This window comes from Hyperoodon ampullatus, assembly GCF_949752795.1.
Source record: "Hyperoodon ampullatus genome assembly, chromosome: 17".
NCBI lineage: Eukaryota > Metazoa > Chordata > Mammalia > Artiodactyla > Ziphiidae > Hyperoodon > Hyperoodon ampullatus.
The window spans coordinates 15400905-15421360 of record NC_136930.1 but is presented as its reverse complement, the minus strand read 5'-3'; the positions used below and the strand labels follow the sequence as shown (position 1 = coordinate 15421360).

The following is a 20456-nucleotide window of genomic DNA, read 5'->3' as shown; positions in this document are numbered from 1 at the left end:
ACAACATCAGAAAATGTTTACTTATATTAAGTGCAAAGCAGATTATAAAAGAGTAACATGTTCAGTATAATCACAGTTTTGTTTTGTTTAAAAAGACATTTATGTGTATGTATTTGTGTCTGTGTGTATGTGTATAAAAATTAATGGTTGGCTCTCTGAATGGTGGAATATAATTTGAATTTTATTCCTTCTGCCTTTTTCATAATTTTTTGCAGAGCATATGTATAACATTCATACTTTTAGAAAGTAATCATTTTAAAGTACAAGTTAAAAATCACATACTAAACTGCAAAGAGATAATTTTTTTGAAAGTATCTATGAATAATAGTATTGCATCATGGTTTTTCCTGAATTTTATCACAGTACTGGGGGGAAGAAATTCCTTGTTTTTAAGAAATACATACAGAAGTATTTATGAGTAAAGGGGCATCATATTTGCAACTCCAAAAAAATGTGAGTTAAACATGTGCATATACACACATATAGAAAGAGAAAGAGAATAAAGGATAAAGTTAATCTCATAAAACATAACCATTTGTGGAATTTGGGTGAAAGATATCTGGGAAGTTTTTCTACTATTCTTGCAACTTTTCTCCAGTTGTCAAATTATTTCAAAATAAGAAAATAAAAAATGAAAAGCATGAATGGATTTAACCTACGGCAGTTTCAGTGGACAAGCGGGCTTCATCTCCCTTGTGTCCGCTGGCCTACATGCCCTACTTCTGTGTCTCCAGCATAGTTCCTAGCAGGTAGTATGTGCTCATAAGTTTATTGAATGGATGAGTGGCTTAATGAATACGATGAGGAAGTGGAGACAAGAAAGAGAAAAATGTCTTTCACGTCGATCAGTGGTAAAGGGAGGAGAAGAGAAGGTAGTCTGTTAGAAAGAGGGCTGGAGGGTTGAGGATGGCATTTAGGTCAGGGTGTTTTGGGCTGCCAGCATGAACTTTATAGAGGCACGGGTGCAAGGTAGAGGCAACCTGATGGGACAGCAATGGTTAAATTCAAAACAGAAGTGGGTCAGCCTAGAAAAGGAATAACTTTTCCACAGAAATATCAGGGAAGATTGATAGAAAGTAACACAGATGAGTCTGAAGTGGAGGAGGAGGAGACAAGACCTTGAGGGAATTCCTGCCTGATTCCTCTGTTCGAACCTTCCAGTGGCTCCCATTCATCTCTGAGTAAAAGCCGATTCATTACAATTATCCTGCAAGCCCCACCAGATCTTATTGCCTGCTTCCCTTGCCTCCTGCTATTCCTCTAATAAGGGCCTCTGCAGGGGCAGTCCCTCTGCCTGGAACACGTCTCTGTGCACCTGCCTGACTACTTCACCACCTTCACATCCCACCACTGAGGCTCACCTTGACCACCTTACTCAGTGTTACAAAACTCTCACTAGAGACTTCCAGAATCCCCCACCCACCCAATAACACGTCGAACCTTTTACAAACTCTATCATTCACTTGCGTATTAGGTTTATTGCTGGCCTCTCACCCCCACCAAAATGTAAGCTTGAGATGGCAGGGATTTGGTCTTCTTTTGTTCATTTGTATCCCTGACACCTGAAAAAGTATCCAGCATGTGTTAGGCACTCAGATATTTACTAGATAAATTATTGAATACATGAATGAATGAATGAATGATGGCTTCTACTTTTTTCTCTGAAGTGACTCAATATGAGAAGAAAATTGAGGATATCAGTAAAAGACGAGTTTCAAATAACTTCATGTATCTAGGACAGATAGAAAAAAGTGAAGGAAGGGGATAATAAACTGAGAGAGGATAAGGATGTCAGGGGGCCTGCCTCTCTTGATGGGTTGGAGGATAGATGAGATGGGAATAAAGGAATGAAAATTCTGGAAAAAGAGGATGTTCCTTCCTTAATCTCAGAACTCAGTGAGGCCTCCACCTGATGCTTCTGGCGTTGGTTCTCTGTACTTCCCTTCCTCAGCCTTTATCACTCCTTTAAAAATTACTTTGCATCGTCTTTCCTCCTGCTAAACTATAGCCCTGTGAGAACAGAGACTGTTTGTCTTGTTCACACTTACAATCCCAGTGGCCATCGTAGAATGGAGCTCCTACGCAGTGGTCAGTACATGTTTGTAAATAAACAAATGAAATCAGCCAGTGCTGTTGTGGTTTAAGACTGGAATGGAGAAAGAGGTCCAGGATGTGGTCTTGAGCTTGATGGTTGACGTAGAAGGCCAGAGTTGAGGCCAAGACAGAAATGAGAAAAGTGCTGGATGCATGACCCAAGATGATGTTGGGACGTGTCAGGGGACACAGTCAAATACTAAAGTATTTGATAAATGCAAGGCAGTGCTTAGGAGGTGGGTCCTTCATGGAAGTGTTAAAGAGTTGTCAGGAACCTCAGAGAAAGGAGGGTTTCATGGGAGAGCGGAAAAACAATGATTTGGAAGAAACAACAAGGAGGATGTGTTTTTAGGTCTTGTTATTCTGGAATCTGAGAGAATGAGCAGCCTCTACTGGGAAAAGATACACGGGAGAAGTAAGGGCCTTGGAGGAGGGCTTAGCGGAAGGTGGAGGAATAGTTTGGTGAAGAGACTGAAGCTGTAGAGAATCTCATTTGCCATAGATTGATGGTCTGTGTTGGACGCAGAGGAAAGGATCAGGTGACCTGGGGACTGGGTCAAGGCATAGGGGGCACAGAGCACCGTGGGGATGGACCTTCCTTTACTGTTGTCTTTTACGTTTTCTCTTCCCTTCTCTCCTCCTCTTTCCTTTTCTCCTCTTTCTCCTTCCCCCTCCTCTTCCACCCCCCTTCCCCTGCATCTCCTTCTCTCCCCCCACCTTTCATAAGTAAAGATGTGAAAACCATGGCATGCTGGAGTGGCTGTGAATAGGACTTAGGGTTTATAAGAGGAAGAGGAGGCTGGAGAAAGCAATCTCCAAGAATTAACTCCAAGATGGTCTTTACCTCTGTGGTCACTATGCCTACCTTCCCTCTCTATGATAGCTTAAAAATTCACTTCCCTAATATTCTGGGTATCTTAAGGAAATAGCAAGGATAAAGAAGACATGGAGTCATCCTGACACTGGTAATAGCTGTTTCCACCTTTGTCCTTCAAGGAACCCTAGCATCTTAAAGCATTAAGGAGGCAGGGAGGCTCACTCTTCTCCAGGGAAATCGCCAGGTATCCTGGTGTGGGGAGACTGGAGGAGAGAGGTTGATTTTCCAAGGCATGTGGCTGAATTGAAAAATGCAAGGTTGTTTATTGTGTTTTTAAAATACAGTGACGTTCTGCTCATTTACTGTTGACCAATGAAAAACAATATTTTAATGATTAAAACGTTAAGAACAATTGGGGTTGAAAATAATGTGCTTTGAGGGATTACAAAATGTCTTTGCCTGCTGCTGCTTCCACTTCCACAAAGCCCAAATTTGTTATTCATTTGTTAAATAAAATGTCAATTGATATGGATTCATTCAACATTGATGTCTGGGGGTATTTGAAAATCGGAAATTTCTAGAGGAGAAAAAAACCACATCTGACAAATATGATTTCTTGTTTTTGTAATTGTTCATGAAAAGATCTACCTTTTGGGATCTGATTCATTCATTCAACAATTCTGTATTGAGCACCTACTGTGGGCCAGGCAATGTTCTAGACAGTGGGAATATAGAGGTGAATAAGTAGATAGGTCCCTGCTCTCATGGAGCTTTCATTCTTGTGGGAGAGACAAGTGATAAATAGGTAAGTGGTAAGTGGTAATATAAGTAACTAGGCAGTGAAAAGTGCTCTGAAGAAAACGAAAGCAGATCAAAGACTATGGTGAGGAGTGGGTAGGGGTCTCTTTTAGAAGGAAGGCTTCTCTAAGGAAAGGGCATCTGAGCAGAGGTCTTCGTGAAGTGAGGGAATACGTTTGGGTTAATCAAAATGAAACAGGATAACAGGGTTTGGAGTTGAGGGCAAGGAGGGGTTTGACATGATGATCTAATTTATGTTTTTAAGAGATCACTGTTTGTCATGTGGAAAATTCTCTTTGGGAGAAGGGTGGGAAGAAGGTAAGGAGAAGCAGGGAGACCAGCATTTCCTGGTGCAGAAGAAGAAGACTGTGTTAGCCCACGTGTTTCCTGGAGGAACCACTGAAGCAGGATGCTGTGTGCCAGTATCCTATCGGGGAGGGGAGGGAAGGTGAGATCAGGGGGCGGTGCCCTGGCTGCCCTCTCTGATGGCCACGGCCAACGTTGGTGACTGGAACAGAGTGGCAGACAAGAGAGAGTGAGAAGTTGTCACTTTTAGCCTATATTTGGAAGGGAGAGCTGACTGGACTTAGGATAAAAGGGTATGAGGAAAGGAGACGAATCAAAACTTAACTTTTAGGCTTTTGACCTGTTTGTTTGTCCAGCTGAATGACGTTGACATGGACGAGATGGGAGCCCGGGGGAGCCGTGAACTGAGGACTTGCTAATTTTTAGATTTCTATCGACTTTCTCAGCGGATTCTCTAGCTTGTGAATATTAATTCACCTTGGGTCCTTCTCCTCTCCCTTCCTGCAGTAAGATTTGGGGAGCCTCTTTAACTTACATGTGAGAGGTAGGAGAAAGAATGCAATGATAGGAAACAAGTGTGCTAAAACAAAGAAGGACCTGTTGTCCCTGCATCCCCAGGGCTCTGCCATGTGGCCTCTGGAGCTTACTAATGGTAAGAGAACCAATTTATTTACCTTGGTAAATGGCCTGGGAGCATTCTTTTTGCCTTAGGTTATTCTGGTCTCATGAAATTAAAAATAATCTGAATTCTTAGACTATTATTAAAAAGTTTAAAGTGTTTTAGGCAATTAAGGAAAAAAGTACTTGAGGTAGAAGGTGGAAGATTCTTGACTTTAGGCTACACAGAGATCACAGGGGTTTGAATTTAGAGAAAGCCCTAAGGGTATGGCTGTTTACATGGCATTACATAGTCAATAATTTTAGGTGCACACAGGTAAGTAGCAGCAACATACTCGGGCAGCGTCATAGGTTCTTATTCACATCTATTTAATAAGGAAAACTATTGACCCATTTATATTGCCAAAGATCAGGTTTATTGTTGTGTTTATAAATAACTTAACATAATTTAACCATCTTTCAAGTTATCATGGTTTAAAAATATCTACTTTGCTTATGACCTAAACCTCACAGTCTCATTCAACAAATGTTATTTATTGATTACCTACCACATGCCAGGCCCTACCAGGTGCCAAGGAAACAAAGGAGAGTAGGAGGTCCTTGGCCCCGGAAGCTCATGGGTAGCAGAGGAAACTAACATCTATGCGCTACATAAACTAACCATCATGTGGTGTGGTGAGGGCAACTTTGCCAGTGTTTACAACATTCCAAAAAGTACAGAGAAAGAAGATATTATCCTAAGGAGAAAATGATGTTTTAGTCCCAGTGGAAGAGTGGTTGACAGGCAGGGGAAAGAAGAGCATTAGCATGGCACTAGGCTCTAACATGAAGACCAACCAAGACAGACAGGAAAATGCATGGCATGCACGGGCAGTCCTCAAGTCCAGGGATGCTATGTAACTCTAAACCCACAGGAGAGTGGATGCTTGAATATCTTTATATAATCTGCCAAGGAATTTGGAATTTTTTTCTATGGATAGTGTAAGTGCAGGTGAGAGATTGTAAGCTGGAAGAATGGACGTGAAGAAGTTTCCGCGTAAGGAAGATCAATGTGGTGGCAGAAGTGAGAGGCAAAGGGCACTGGGTGGAATGCAGGGTGAGTAGCTAGATGGCTGTTTCTCTAGTCCAGGTGAGACATAATGAGGACCCGCCCCGGGACAGGTAGGGATGGAGAATGCAGGACAGCTCAATGGGTGTTTCTGAATTGGAGATGGGTGACTTGAGAGTCACAGAAGGAGAAAAAAATGAGATGATTCTGAGGTTCTAGTTCCTATGAAGGGGGGTCAGGGGATAGTATGTTTTGGCGGAAGGAGTGGGCAGATGTGGGTTCAAATAGCAGCTTTCCTCTTTATTTGCTTGGACATGTTACTTAATTTCTAGCCCCATATATAAAATGGGGATAAAGAATCCTGTTTTTCAGCATTTTGCTGGATAGATGGTGATGCTGTCCATTGAGTAGAATTAAAAATACAGAAAAAGGGCAAATATGGGGGCAAAGATAGTGGGAATTTGGGAATCTGAGATGTTAAACATTTCTTACACAAACACAGTATTATTTGCTTTATGTCATTACTTCATTTAGTCCTCACAACCATCCTATGAGGTGTAGGTAGTATTACTGCCATCATTTTACATGAGAACATGCCAAGGCTTAGAGGGATCAAATAGCTTGACCAAGACCGCATAGAAGAGTTGGATCTTGAATCTGAGCTGAAATTAAATTCTAATTCCAGAAACTGTGTTTGTATTACCACACTCTGCAACCTCCCAAATCTTTCTTCGTGTGTACATACATATACGATGCATATAATCTAAATCAGAGCTTCACGGAACCTACCTTATGCTGTATAACCACTCTGATATCTTCTATTCTGTTATTCTATTTGTTTATAAAAAATTGCTGAGCAGAACCTATGAAGTTGAATTTACAATCTTTTCATGGGTCGTGACCCATAATTTGAAAAACACAGGGATAGAGCTAGAAAAGAATAAAAGGGATTTCTGTGGCTTGCATCCTCAGATGGCTTTGGGGTTTTTTGTGTGGTAGTACATATTTGTGCTGTGGTTTCATTTTTTAAAAACTTCTTTCTATCTATGATGATCCAGGGAAGATATTACCCCTCCAACAGCTCTGCTGGATAAATCTTCTCTGCCCTTGGTCTCTTTCCAGGCCTAGAAGAGGGGATTAGAAAGGTTGTAATCGCAGGTGGCCTGGGCAAGTGGCAGTGCTTGTGGTCCAGGCATTCGCTCCCTTCTATAAATTGTATTTAATCCTCCCGTAGCTATTTGTATGTTGGCCTCCCCACATGCGACAGACAGGACTTGTCTTTGCATGTTTGCATCTGCAGCATGGAGTGCAGTGCCTGGAACAGAATAGTGACCCAACATGTGCCAAGAGATGGGGGACACCAGCCAAGCTGGCCTGCCTTCTCTCATTAATATGGCCTCCATCTCTGCCAGACCAACAGCCAGAGGGTTGACGTCTGGCAGGTCGCATGAGTACTGCTGACCTTCATCTATTCTCCTGTCACTGGGTTAGGCCTGTTTGCTTTACCGGGAAAGGATTAGTCATAGGTTTTGAGATTCTAACCCAAACCCACCACTGTTTTCCCAAACACAAGCTAGAAAATTACATTTGAGAAACATAACTATACTGATGTGATATCATGAAAATGTATAAAACCTGGAGTTCATGGAAGCTTATGAAGGGTTTTAATGTAGAATATAATGAATAAATAATAGAGCCTCTGCAGACAGTGATTATTTGTAGAAGAAAATAAACATATTACATCTTATAATAATTGTACCCAAAGCATATGCATCTTAGCCAGGAAAAGCATAGGATGAGTTTGAAGGGAAATGGGGAAATACATATATATATGTGTGTATGTATATATGTATATATTTATGTAAATGTGTAGATATGTAAATGTGTGTAGATATTTATGTACATAAATAGATGACCCATATTAGCAATGAAAGAAGCTGAGAATCACCATTTTAAGGCCTCGTGTTAGTAAAAAAAAAAAAAAAAAAACATGGTTCTTTTTTTGCTTCTTTATTTCAGAATGATTCTAAAAGAATATTTGATAGAAGGGTTTCGTGCATTTCTGAGACTTATTGAATCAAGTATATGTGATTAAAAAGAAATGAGATTCTGCTTGAATGCTTAAATCTCTTAAAAAAAAACCTTTGTGACTTGAATGCTGAAGTGGAGCACATATAACTGAAAGGCAAAGGAATATCCATCTCTGTGCAAGAAAAAACGGGCTTAGTTTGCAACTTGAGAAATCTTAGATGGTTATAGGAATGCATTCTTATTAAAAAAAATTGCTGAATCAATGCAGGCAAATGAGGATCTGTCCTATTTCTACTGCCCTGAGAGGAGATTAGACTGCATTTCTCAGTAACACAGTCTCAGGGGCGTGTGTCCCCTTGAACACAAACAGTAGACCAGAGGACCTTCCGGTCCCGCCCAGCCCTGTAATTCAAGTTCATCCCTCCCCTTTCAGTGCGGTCGTTCCAACCAGTGGCCAGGACTCCCTGTGCTCTTAAAGTATTGCCACTGTAAAAGCCATCACTGACAGGTATTTAAGAATATTATGACTATGTTTTCTAAGAGTTGATTTAAAATTCGAATCACTTGATCAGTTCCTATAGGTTCCTTAATATAGTTTAACTTTCTATTAGGTTGACTTATGAAATTGCCATTTCTTCGGGTCCCAAAGGTCTACGGTTTCATGTGGCCAACCTATAGTTGAGACTATATCAATGTTTTATACATATTTTGTATTTTGCTTGGATTATTGTGCATTATTTTTCTTTTTCCAGCCATTGGGAGCAGTAGCTTCAGCCCAAGACCGTCTCACCAATTCTCCCCACCACAGATTTATCCTTCCAAGTAAGATATATTTTCTCTTAATCAATAAATAACTTTTCTGAGTAGTCTTTTACCTTATTTCAAGTCATGTCTGGTGCCCACGTGTTACATCTTAATTTAAACTAAAGTGTGTTTCATAGAGACTTAAATGTATTGACGCAAATTTATTTGGAGCATCACCTAGGAGGGACACTAGTATTTTGGTTCTTTGTGTATTACACTTGAAAGTTATACATTAAGAAACAATCTTTAACTGGAATTTGTGATTTGGTTGTTAATCAGTTACCTTGCATGTTTCCATCTAATGCATGGGCTTTCTATTTTCTGTCATTTCTGACAAATAGCAGACCATACCCACATATTCTCCCTACCCCTTCCTCACAAACTATGGCTGCATATGGGCAAACACAGTTTACCACAGGAATGCAACAAGCTACAGCCTATGCCACGTACCCACAGCCGGGACAGCCCTATGGAATTTCCTCCTATGGTGAGTAATCCCTCGGCTTTAGCAGTGACGTTGCCTAGTGGGCACACCTGTACCTGCGAAAGTTTCACAGGAGTGGTACTTAAAGACGGTCCTCTTGGGCCACTTGAGAAAGGGTGGTCACCTTTTGTGTCTAAATTCTTAAAATGATCGTTTCTAATGAGCATTGTAAGAGCTAGTAGTTACTTATCTTGAGGTCAGAGGTGGCAAATACCATGGTTCATATGGCCTCTTGCTCTCGTTTTGTTTTTTTTTTGTTTTTTTTTTTTCCATTTATATCTCAATTCTTAATTTGCCACTTGAGCACTTGGCTCTGGAATCCAAAGTATTTTGGTGCATATTTCTGATAAAACTTCTGTGAATGAAGTCTTTTGGGGTGAAGATTCATTTCCTATTTATCAGATGCTGAGCTATGATTAGAGAAGTACAAGCAGAGTTCAACAAACCCTGGCTCTAAACTTGAGGGTGGGTAGTAGTCTCAGATTTCAGCATTATCAACCATTAGGAAAAGTGATCTATATCATGGCTTGGGCTGCACTTTAAAGAGGCCAATCAGGAAACATTTAAAGCTCACATCCCTATTTGTTCCTTCTCACCTGGAGATTATCTTTATCTTGGTGTAATTTAACTCAGTTGTTACAGGGTCAATACCTGTAAATTAAAAATAAATCCAGCCAAACCTCAAAGTTTAATTTTTAAAAAGCTTAGGATTCCAGAATACCTTCACTTCCATTGAATGGTAGTTGTAATTTTAAACAAACTGCAACTTGTTGGAAGAGAAAAATATGGATTATTGGCATTTTATTAAGAAATAAATAAAACCTAGTGATCCAGAAAAAAATACATGAAAGTTTGGAAGCAAGACTGATAGAGAAAACTGGTGGAGTATTTTGTGATCAATATTCTAATTATGCTTCTGCTGCTATTGTTATTTCATAATAATCTTTTCTCAGTATACTGAAAGAAATAATGTTCTTCTTTAAGCATTTCATTGATCATTAGAAGGTAAATTAGTTTTTGCTTTTTTATTCTGTCTTTACCCCAAATCAAATTGGCCATATATAAATTTCTGATAAAATATATAGAAATTAAAATCTAAATTAGGTATGACTTCAACTTTCATAGTTTTATTTTAAAAAGATCACAACTGAATGTGATCTAGGGAGGTGTTTTTCAACCAGACTTTAAAAACAGCAATAAAATGGACTTTCTAGAATTATCTTTCATTTCCATGACTTTTAGTCAAGTTTCTCAAAATAATGTTAAATATAGATCAAATTTGTCTGTAATTTACTTTTAAACTACTCTTATGCTAAAAGAGGGAAAAGATTCTATGATTTGAATTGCGTAACTTCAATTCTATAATGTGAGTTAAGGCAGTCCCCAATTTATATTCTCAACATTTATTTGTAAGCCGGTTATTTGAAGTAGAAATGTATTTTCCAGTACAAACAATGCTCAAGTACTGTAGACCTATCAGTGCTGCCAGGGGAAGGTACCATTCCTGTTACTGCCTTGGCTGCCACTCACACAACTCTCTTGTTTTTCTTTCTCTTCCCCATTCAGTCATGGAAGGGCCCTTTGCCAATTTCTGGGCTGCGGGGTAAGGACTTCTCTAGTTCTAAACCATCAACAGACGGCCCTGTTGTCTGAAATAGTTGTTCCAGTAGAGTGAGATGAGCAGAGGTTCGGAGGTTAGGCTCAGAACTAGTAGGATGAAGACGGGGATTTTCATGTGGTAGGTGGGGATCGGGGAGGTGGTGAGAGTGAGTCTCAGTGTAAAGGGCTTTGATCCCAGGACCTTCCATGCTTATAAATCTCCTGGGAATAATTTTCAGTCCTTAGCATTTTTCTGATCACCTCCTTTCTTCTCTTTTTGTACCTTGAGAACAAGGAGATGCCCCAGTGCTTCTGACCAGCCATTCTCTTTTTCTTGGGCCAATGCATGGAAAAATATGGCAGCCTTCTCCCTATTGCTTGCTCTGAAGGAAGAGCACATCGTTTAGGGGTTTTAACTGCTGATAGTTAAGGTCCTGATAGTTCTAGAAGACTTTCTCCAAGGACGTGTGTCCCCTGACTTTTCACTTAGACCCAGTAAGAAAAGATAGGCAAATCTTTTCATAGTAAGAGCAAGGGGTCGGCGAGGAGGAAGAGGTCATGCCATTCTTCACTGGATCTGCGTGGAGTCGACCAGTGAGATGAGTTTGACAGCTTGTGGATAGAAGCTATGGACATAGGTGTGGCTATGGGTGTTTTCTACTTCCTGCTTTTCCTTACCTGTTCTTATCACAAAGATTCCCATCCTGAGCCTCCAGGCTGAAAACAGAGGTGACACAGGTGAAGACTGAAAGCAGATCATTATAGCATCAAATGGAGAGAGAAGGGGGAAAATCTCTATTGTGACACCATGGAAAGGAATGGAGTTTTCTAGAGCCATCTAACCACCTGTCTTGGGCACTTGTTTTTCCAGGGACCATTTATAAGTGTGGGTTGTTCATTGGTTTGGGATTGCCTGTACAAGGAAAGTCACATTTTTTTAAAATGCTAAGGTTATGTTAAGACTGAAATGTAAGGCCATTATGAGGTTACTTAGAGATACTTCAGGAATTAGAGTAGGTTCTCTTCGCCAAGAGTCAGATTCTTCCACTGCCTTAGGAAAGTTACCTAACTTCATTCTACTGATGAAATTCCCCTAAAATGGAAATAAACAGTGAGACTACTGTGTATTCTAGATCCCAAAGATATTATTTATCTTAAGTGAAAAGTAAAATTATTCCAAAAGGTGAATTCCCTTGGCAGAAATTTTCATCCCCTCCCTCTGTGGGAATTAAGGACAGTTGTTAACTTTCATGACTGTCTTTAATTATGATCCAGGGCTGAGCCCTGTACAACGATACCGCCAAACCCAAGTCCTGAAATTAGGATGTCAGCCTGGCACTTTGGGAAGTTTTGGGGGGGCCACAAATACATTATTTTTGTATTATGATGTGATGAAAAGAAAGTGTACTTTATGTTACACTTAAAACAATTATATTTGAATAAAAACCTGAAACTATAAGGGACAAAAAGAGAACTACTTGTCAATTTCTCTGTGCTGTTTATAAAGCACGATGTTGTTCTACAGGATTGAGTTCTTTATTATTCTGCTTCTCTTGTGCTTACTGCCTGGTAGGATCTGGATATCTGGGAGAAGCTTTCCCCCTGTGTTGCTTAGTTCTATGCCCAATATTGCTACCTCTGACCTCAAAATGCGTTGTGTACTAAAATCAGCTTTGTGGTAGAAAGAGTAAAGAAAAAAAATGTTTTTAATGTTATGAGGCTAGAGACTCTAATTAATCACTTTTTAGAAAAAATATTTTGATTCTGATGTTAATCAATGCAACAACATTTAGAATAATTTAGTTCAAGTTTAATTATGGCCATTTCTGGACTGTAAAGATGATCTTAAACTCTTGTAAAGCAATACAACTAATTATAGAAATGATATTGCTGGAGTTAAATTTTACAGAAAATGGAATTCAGGAAAACAACAAAAAAGAATAGTGTGGATAGGCATTGAAATCTGTAATAATCCTGGTTTTATTCTTTTTAATTGAAGTTATAGTGAAGGGTATTTCACTCTAAGCGTATATGGCCTTGGTTATTGAGATAACACTGGCGGGGGGGAAACGTTTGTAATTGGATAGTTGTGGGAGTGTTTTTGTATATGGACCAGCTTTTGAAAATGAACAGATAGATAAGCTATTGCTAACTGATTTAGGTGCATTGTGGGCAGGCATCAAGACTGAAGGTGGATTGTCACAGTCTCAGTCACCTGGACAGACAGGATTTCTCAGCTATGGTACAAGCTTTGGGACCCCTCAACCTGGACAGGCACCGTACAGCTACCAGATGCAAGGTCTGTATACCCACTGGCATTGCTCTTTCCATTAATCCTGTGGGACAATTATTACCTTCTAAATTGGAACCTGATATTCTGTGTAAGTAGTGGATGATGGTGAAAGTGGACTGGGCTTGGAGGCAAGATACCTGGTTCTAGTTTGGCTCTTTACTTCCCTGCTTTCCAGGCCTAAATTTCCATATTTGTAACATCCAGGGGTTAGACTGGATGATCACTCAGGTTCTTTTACAAAAAGCTCTAAAATTCTTTGTGTCATGGAAGTTTTCTGCCTTTGCTTCTATCAACTAAAAAAAGGGTGAAAAAAAAAAAAGCAAAGTCAATGATGTAAGAGGTTGTAGTATGATATATGCTAAAAACCCTGGCACTTGGTGTCGCCAGTCAACCTGTCTCAAAGGGGTATGTTTTCTTCATTTTCATTATCACGGCTCTGGAAATAGAGCATGTGATAGGTGTTGACTAAATGATCTGCCAAAGACCAGGAGATCAAATTGACAGCCACTCAATGCATCTTCAAGCTATTGCTTCCAAGGACCCATCCCTGGGTTCTGATTTTGAAACTATAGACAAAACATAATGTAAGTGCAAGTCATATGGATGACAACTGAAAGTTTATCTTGTCAGAGCTGTTTCAAGAGTAGGCATTACTGTAATTAGCAGATTATTATCATGCAAATGTGTCTAAAATACTTGAAAATTGTTCTCGCCTAATTTAAACATTCTCCTAATATTTTGTTTTTACCACTAATCAGTTTAACAAATGATATGCATCCTTTCAATAGTGCCAAGCTATAGTAGATTTAAATACCTGCTATTTAAAAAAAAATTGTTTTATTTATTGAAGTGTAGTTGATGTACAATATTACATAAGTTAGAGAAGTACAACATAATGATTCACAATTTTTAAAGGTTATATTTCGTTTATAGTTACTACAAAATACTGGCTATATTCCCTGTGTTGTACAATACATACTCGTAGCTCATTTATTTTATACATAATAGTTTGTACCCCTTAATCCCCTCCCCCGTCTTGTCCCTCCCCACTTCCCTCTCCCCACTGGTAATCACTAGTTTGTTCTCTGTATCTGTGAGTCTGTTTCTTTTTTGTTATATTCACTAATTTGTTTTATTTTTTGGATTCCACATACAAGTGATATGATACAGTATTTGTCCACCTTTGTCTGACTTTTTTCACTTAGCATAATACCCTCCAAGTCCATCCTTGTTGCTGTAAACGGCAACATTTCTTTCTTTTCTTATGGCTGAGTAGTATTCCATTGTATGTGTGTGTGTATACCACATCTTCTTTATCCATTCATCCGCTGGTAGACTTAGCAACCTGCTCTTTTAAATAACAGATACGTTATAGACACCTTTTCACATCAATAAAATCTATTTTATGGCATCATTTTAATGGCTGCATGGTTTCACAGATATATCTTATTTAACTAACCCCCCTATTATTGGACATCTGGAGCAATGCCACGAATATCTTATGTGCATGCTTAATTATTTCCTTTGAGTAAACGTAAGTGTGGAATTGCTAGGTAAACTGTTTTCAACCCTTTTAAGGATTTGTTATATATTTCCACAAGGAAGGGCTGTGAATTCGCGTGAACACATTAAATATTTTACTTTTTAAAAAAATTGTCATTTTGGAAGGTCTGAGATTTTATTGTTGTTTTCATGTGCATTTTTAGAAAATTGAGCTGATAAACCAGTTTTTCTTTTCTTGCATGGTGGTGTTTGTCTTTTCTTATTATTTCTTATATTATGTCTCTTAATCTTTAGTAATGTTTTATAGATGTATTTCCAGTTTATCTTTTTTTCTCTTCGGTACATTGGGCCTCTCACTGTTGTGGCCTCTCCCGTTGAGGAGCACAGGCTCCGGACGTGCAGGCTCAGCGGCCATGGCTTACAGGCCCAGCCGCTCCACAGCATGTGGGATCCTCCCGGACCGGGGCACGAACCCGTGTCCCCTGCATCGGCAGGCGGACTCTCAACCACTGCGCCACCATGGAAGCCCCCGGTTTATCATTTTTAAGAGCTTTTTTTCCTGCACGGGAAGCTAAAATTTTATGGGACCAGATTCATTAATCCTTTCATACTTGGTTTTGCCTTTGGTATAAAAAAGGCATGGATTATAAAGTTTTGATATATTTGATGGCTACAAAATTAAAATTACCTTATGACAGGTAGCATTTAGTGTTAGAAGGATATTACTCATGTGCTTGATTCCAAACTTGAAAGCTGCTCTTGGAAAAGAACTATGTTTCTCCATATGCTGAATATCAGTTAAGTAAAGGGATAAAAAGAACAAAAATTGATGATATACTTCATTAAAGAATCGAATAGTCTTAGGCTTTAGTAATGAAATGGATCATAAGGCAAGCAAAGTCTGTTCGCTCCTAAAGCTTTCATTTGTGTCAAGGAGAGAGACAGTAGACAAACAGACAAATACGTTATACAATTGCAGAGTCTTAGGAGAGTTATGGGGAAAAAAATCTGGCACTATGGTCAGTTCCGTTCTACTCCGGGCATCCAGTCTCTTTAAGGAGAAGTGGATCCTAAAGGTCAGAATGAAACAGGAGAAGTGCCTTCCGGAGAGGAGAGATAACTACATGTGTGATTCCTGGACTTGAGCCCACGTGCAGCCCTTTGGTTACCATCCTCAATGGGCTGAGTACAGAAATTGCGAGTTAAGTGTTTAGAAACTTTCATGGTACATCCGTAGTAAATCTTACGGTGGTGAAATCAGACATGCACTCTGTGTCTTTTCTTTTTTCATCTCATTCTTTTAGTCATACATAACTATTATATTTTGCTAAGTTGTCAGCCTGGAAAGGATTAGGAGAAGAGAAGCGTGCTGTGTGTCTCAGAGAGTTTGAGAAATATTGCCCTTGACTTAGCTTTATCTTTCTGTCCTCGCAGATCAAAAGCTTATGTGGCAAGAAAGTTCCTAAGAGGACTAACTAGCTGTCAGAGTTGTAAGCATAGCATCAGTGTAGAGAGAAGAGTGGAAATGAAAGAGGAGAAAAGAACGTTAATTTGGAGGTGGAAAAAACTCTATTTTAAAGCAGAAATAAGGACATGTGTAGCACCAAATATAGCAAATATAGCATTGCTTTTCTAGTTATAGGTTTCATTGCATCTGGAATATTGCATTACAACTTTTTGTGTTTTTAGGCATCCCCTGGTTGAATGGCCTTTCCAGTGGGATTTTAGAGCCCTTTTTCCATGACTGAGGTATTATTTCATACGGATATTTCTATAATGGCACCTCACTCGTTTTCAGAATAATCTAAAATATGACTTTCACACACCAAGCCAAAGAATAATATGCTATTAACTTGAAAGTTGCCAGTCTGATGATGGATAATGATACGTAATATGCTATAAACGCCTTATGGTCAAATGTGGATAAATAAGTACACTCTGATTAATATGTATTTCTTAAATATTAACTGCATTGTAAAAAATGAAGTGGATGAAATGATTTTATGTGCCCAGTCATGGGAGTCTATTGACGTTTGTCTTTTCAATACTTCTTTTTAATATAAAACTTTCTATAATGTCTGAAATTATTTTCAAAATTCTCTAAATTCTATTATCCTTAATGAATAACAGTGATTTTTGCTTATATCAATCTTATATCTGTTAAAAGATCTTAGAATCTTGGATGACAGTATATGTATTTTAGTGATCTGTGAGCGTTTTACCTAGTGCTTTCTCCGATATCCTTTGACCTTTTAAATATAAGGTATGATGATGAGTTATTCAGAGATTTAGTTACTAAGATTTCATAATATTAGAATTTCACAATACTAGAAGAAATATCCTAGTAACCCAGATGACTCAGTGGGTGTTATGCTGATTAACTTCAGGAAAATTTTTGATGATCACCTCTTTGTTTCTGTGAGATTTAGAAGGTTGGACTAAAGGTACAGTGAAATCTTGCACTCTGGCGAACAGCGTAAATTCTAGAGTCAGGCTGCCTGTCCAACAGCCCTGCGCTTGCTGTCCGTGGGACTTCAGCATGGGGCTTGACTTCTCATGTCTCCATTTCTTCATCTCGAATGTGGGGATAATATTATCTGTTCCCACAGTAGTATTGTGAGGTTTAATTGAGATTATCCGTGTATATCACTCTGACCAACATCTGGCACGTAGTACGCATTCAAAGGCTTATTTTTATTTACTGTGTTCATTGTGGTAGTGATGTGGTAGTGGTGGGGGAGGGGTGATTATTATTATTATTGTTATTATCATCACTATCATCATCATCATAATCCAGCCTTCTGAAGTAGTTCCAGATTAGGAAGCATTACCTAAATTCTCCTTCTCTCCCATTCCCCAGGAGGAAAAATAATTCTCTCTATATGAAATAAATATAAAAAATTTAATATATATACTATTATATATGTGTCTATACACATATATATGTATATATATAAAACCAGCAAAGAGAACTCCAAGAACCCAGTAACCAAATAAGCATAGCAAAAAAAAGAGCCAGATCTAACTCATGTGCTGGCAAAGAAGGAGAATCACTATCAACAAAGGTCAGGCTTTGTGTACATGATACAAATGTACAGAAGAAACAAGAGAAAACAGCCAAGAACGTGAAGAAGAAAATCAGAAGGGAGAACTGGCTGTGTTGGCAGCAGCGGTGGTGGGTGCTGGAAAGCAGGAGCAGTGGGTAACACAGAAGGGCCACGGACAAAGAAAGAAACTCAGCTCTGCAGTGATGGGAAAGAAAGCGGTATCAACCAGGTCCTTACGCGCCAGGAATCCCTGCAGCCACAGTGCGACTTGAGTGCCAGGAACTGGTGGGGAAAATGGAGGTAATAGCCATGCAAACACCAAATTATTTAGTTCAGAAACCAAGATTAGGGAGGAAGATGGGAACGTGACAAGCTATGCTCTATCGAGATGGAAAACTCTGTTGCCCATAACACAAAAGAACAGCTGCTGTTTATCATATGCCCAGCACTTTTCTAATTATTTTACATATATTATTTCATCCCTGCAACGACCCTGAACAATGGCTTTGAAGGATAAGAATCTGAAAATGCTGACGAATACATCAAAATGGAGAATGGTTTAGAACTGTCAGACCCTGCCATGTTTTCTATACGCTTAGATGACCGCACCTATAGGGGAGGCGCTCACAGAAAACTACAAAAACAACGAAATGTAGTTGCCTGTAGTATGTTTCCTGAAGGGTGGATTTGCTCTTTTGGTAACTGAGATACTGCATTACACGGCTAGCTATGTAAGTAGTAAAAAAATACCAGCTCGTGAAGCTTAGAAAAGTTTTTTGAGAGAGCTAATTTCCGAGCACTGTCTGTGTTTTAACATTTTCATGGCACTTAAGGAAAAGATTTAATTGGTAATTTGTGGGCGTTTTGGCACTGCCTTATCTTGTGAACTAGGCCAGCCTTGGTGCCCTCGTTTAGTCCAGGTGAACCTTCTGTATTCTTCCAGCTCCGAAGTTCAACACTTATGTCCGTGGCAGGCTACGGTGAATCTGGCACATGCCGTTTTAAGGCAAACAAGGATCGGATTTTTAAATGCTCTAGTTTTTAAATGCACTAATACTAAAAGCCCACAGAGTAAAACCTCAGGGACTGGAAAATCTGATTGCTTTTACCTTTGCTGCAAGATTCTGGAAAATTCTATTTCTGCTTTTATTGGATCTCTTTTGTACATCCCGTGAAAGGTTAGAAACTTAAGTTTAACAGAGAAAGACAAGATGTTTCTGTTCGTGGACAACTGTGGAGTTCACCCTGAGGAAGTGAAATCCTTGCTGGTAGTTTTTGACATCTTCCTGCCCCCCGGGGTCAGCTTCAGTGTTTCTGGAAGAAGTTTTGGATGGTGTGAGATTTTTCTTCACACGCCATTGACAAACATGCAAATGAGTGAGTTGAATGAGGGAGTGTGGACGGACAGAGGGTGCCTGGAGACCCCTGGGTCAACCGTGCAGATCCTGTAGATAGTGTTTTCAATGCTGCCAATCAAAGGGCACTGACAACAGGAATGAAGGGAGGGCGTGTGAGTTTATGTGTATGTCTGTGTGTGTGTGTGTGTGCGCGCATGTGTGCACACGTGCGTGCGTACATGTACTAAGGGCAAGAAAACTTAGGAGAAACTGCTTTAGCCTGTGATTCACTGACCCGTTTCACAGAATATCTGCCAAGCTTGTCATAAGCAAATTTTATTCTCCTTTTATGTAAAAAAGGCATCTGACTTGAAATCAAGCTTTTAGTTATAATTTCTTAAGAACACAAGTTCCAGACCTATTGCTGGCATCCCCATTCATTCATTTACCCGCCCCCGCCATCCTATACACTATAGACTTAGGAGACCATCGACCACAGAAAATAAGAAACTGTTCAAAATTTTGAGGCTGAGTCATAGGAAGAAAATGACATTTTGTTTAGCAATCTGTTTGAGATAAGGAAATGCAAACAATTTTCACATGAAAAGTAATTCAAGTTAAGTCTGGGCTCTTAACTGGTTAAGCTTCAGCTTTGAGGCAAAGCCAGCTTTCCCTAATAACTTAGTTCTATTGATCGACAGTTGCAGGGGGTGACCATTTCTTCTCATATTTTCATTTTATTTGGTAGTGTGTCTGAAATCTACAAATGTTTTGCTGGGAGAGGTCTGTGTCACAATGGCAGTTGGAAGTTAAGATTCATAAGAACTCTAGTTCTCTTCATTTGGGGAAACGAATTTGGAATTTAGCATCGTAAAATCCTTGGTTACTTTATTATCGCAGTTTGTTCAAAGCAGTCTTCCCCTGTGTTCACGCTAGTAGGTGGAGCTGGATGGAGACATCACAGAATCGCGGTGGTTGTGTGGAATGCCTTTCTGAGTGTTTTAGTGCCCCAGAGAAGCAGTGAGGTGGGGACATTCCTGTCATTCTGCAGCAAGAAGGTGTCAGGATTTGCCACGATAGATGGGAGGGACTACACAGATGCGCACGCCCGAAACCCAGAGGGCTCTGGAAACCCCGCTTGGTTTATTTTCCTTTCGGTTTTATTGCTCTCTTTTAGAGGAGAAAATCACACGAATTCTAACTCCGTCTTTGTATATAATGTAGTTTGCTCTGTTAAAGAGATTGGAGTTCCAACCAGTGAGGAGAGACAAAAAAACAAGGACAGGGGTTTGTTAATGGGACGCAGAAGGGTGACAGCTCCACAGGTCTCTGCACCTCGCCGATCTGGGGCTCGTTATGAAGTGGGAACCATCCAATAATAATCTAGTAAGGACAACCACCCGGACTTCCGTTGGTCTGCCTGTCTGTAGCTTTTCAAATATATAGTTGAAGTCTTTCAGTTTATTAGTTTTTTAGAGCCTCAAAATTGCTTACCAAAATGTACTGTTAAAGTTTTTTCATTATCTATAGAAATGGTATTTTTCCTTACTTCAAATATATGGTTTTAAGAAAATATTTATTAAACCTTTTTAATAATCTGCTCTGATAAAGCCTTGGAGATTTGCACTTTCTGGCATAAAATGACAGATGAGAGTTACAATTGGAGAAAAGCTACTG

The 20456-nt window shown here is 39.4% G+C and overlaps 1 protein-coding gene across 9 annotated transcripts in view; it reads left to right on the top strand.

The window, feature by feature from the left end:
• Positions 1 to 20456, top strand: part of EYA1 (EYA transcriptional coactivator and phosphatase 1) — a gene marked incomplete at both ends in the record, with an annotated part of 324574 nt that overhangs the window by 195083 nt on the left and 109035 nt on the right. For 3 of the 9 annotated variants that reach the window (XM_079722292.1, XM_079722299.1, XM_079722300.1), the window contains 3 exons: positions 8465 to 8534; positions 8858 to 9003; positions 12761 to 12902. In XM_079722292.1, coding sequence (XP_079578418.1) covers positions 8465 to 8534; positions 8858 to 9003; positions 12761 to 12902 — 358 coding nt within the window. The remainder of the gene's footprint in view (positions 1 to 8464; positions 8535 to 8857; positions 9004 to 12760; positions 12903 to 20456) is intronic. The other 6 variants (XM_079722297.1, XM_079722295.1, XM_079722296.1 and 3 more) reach the window with 3 other exon arrangements.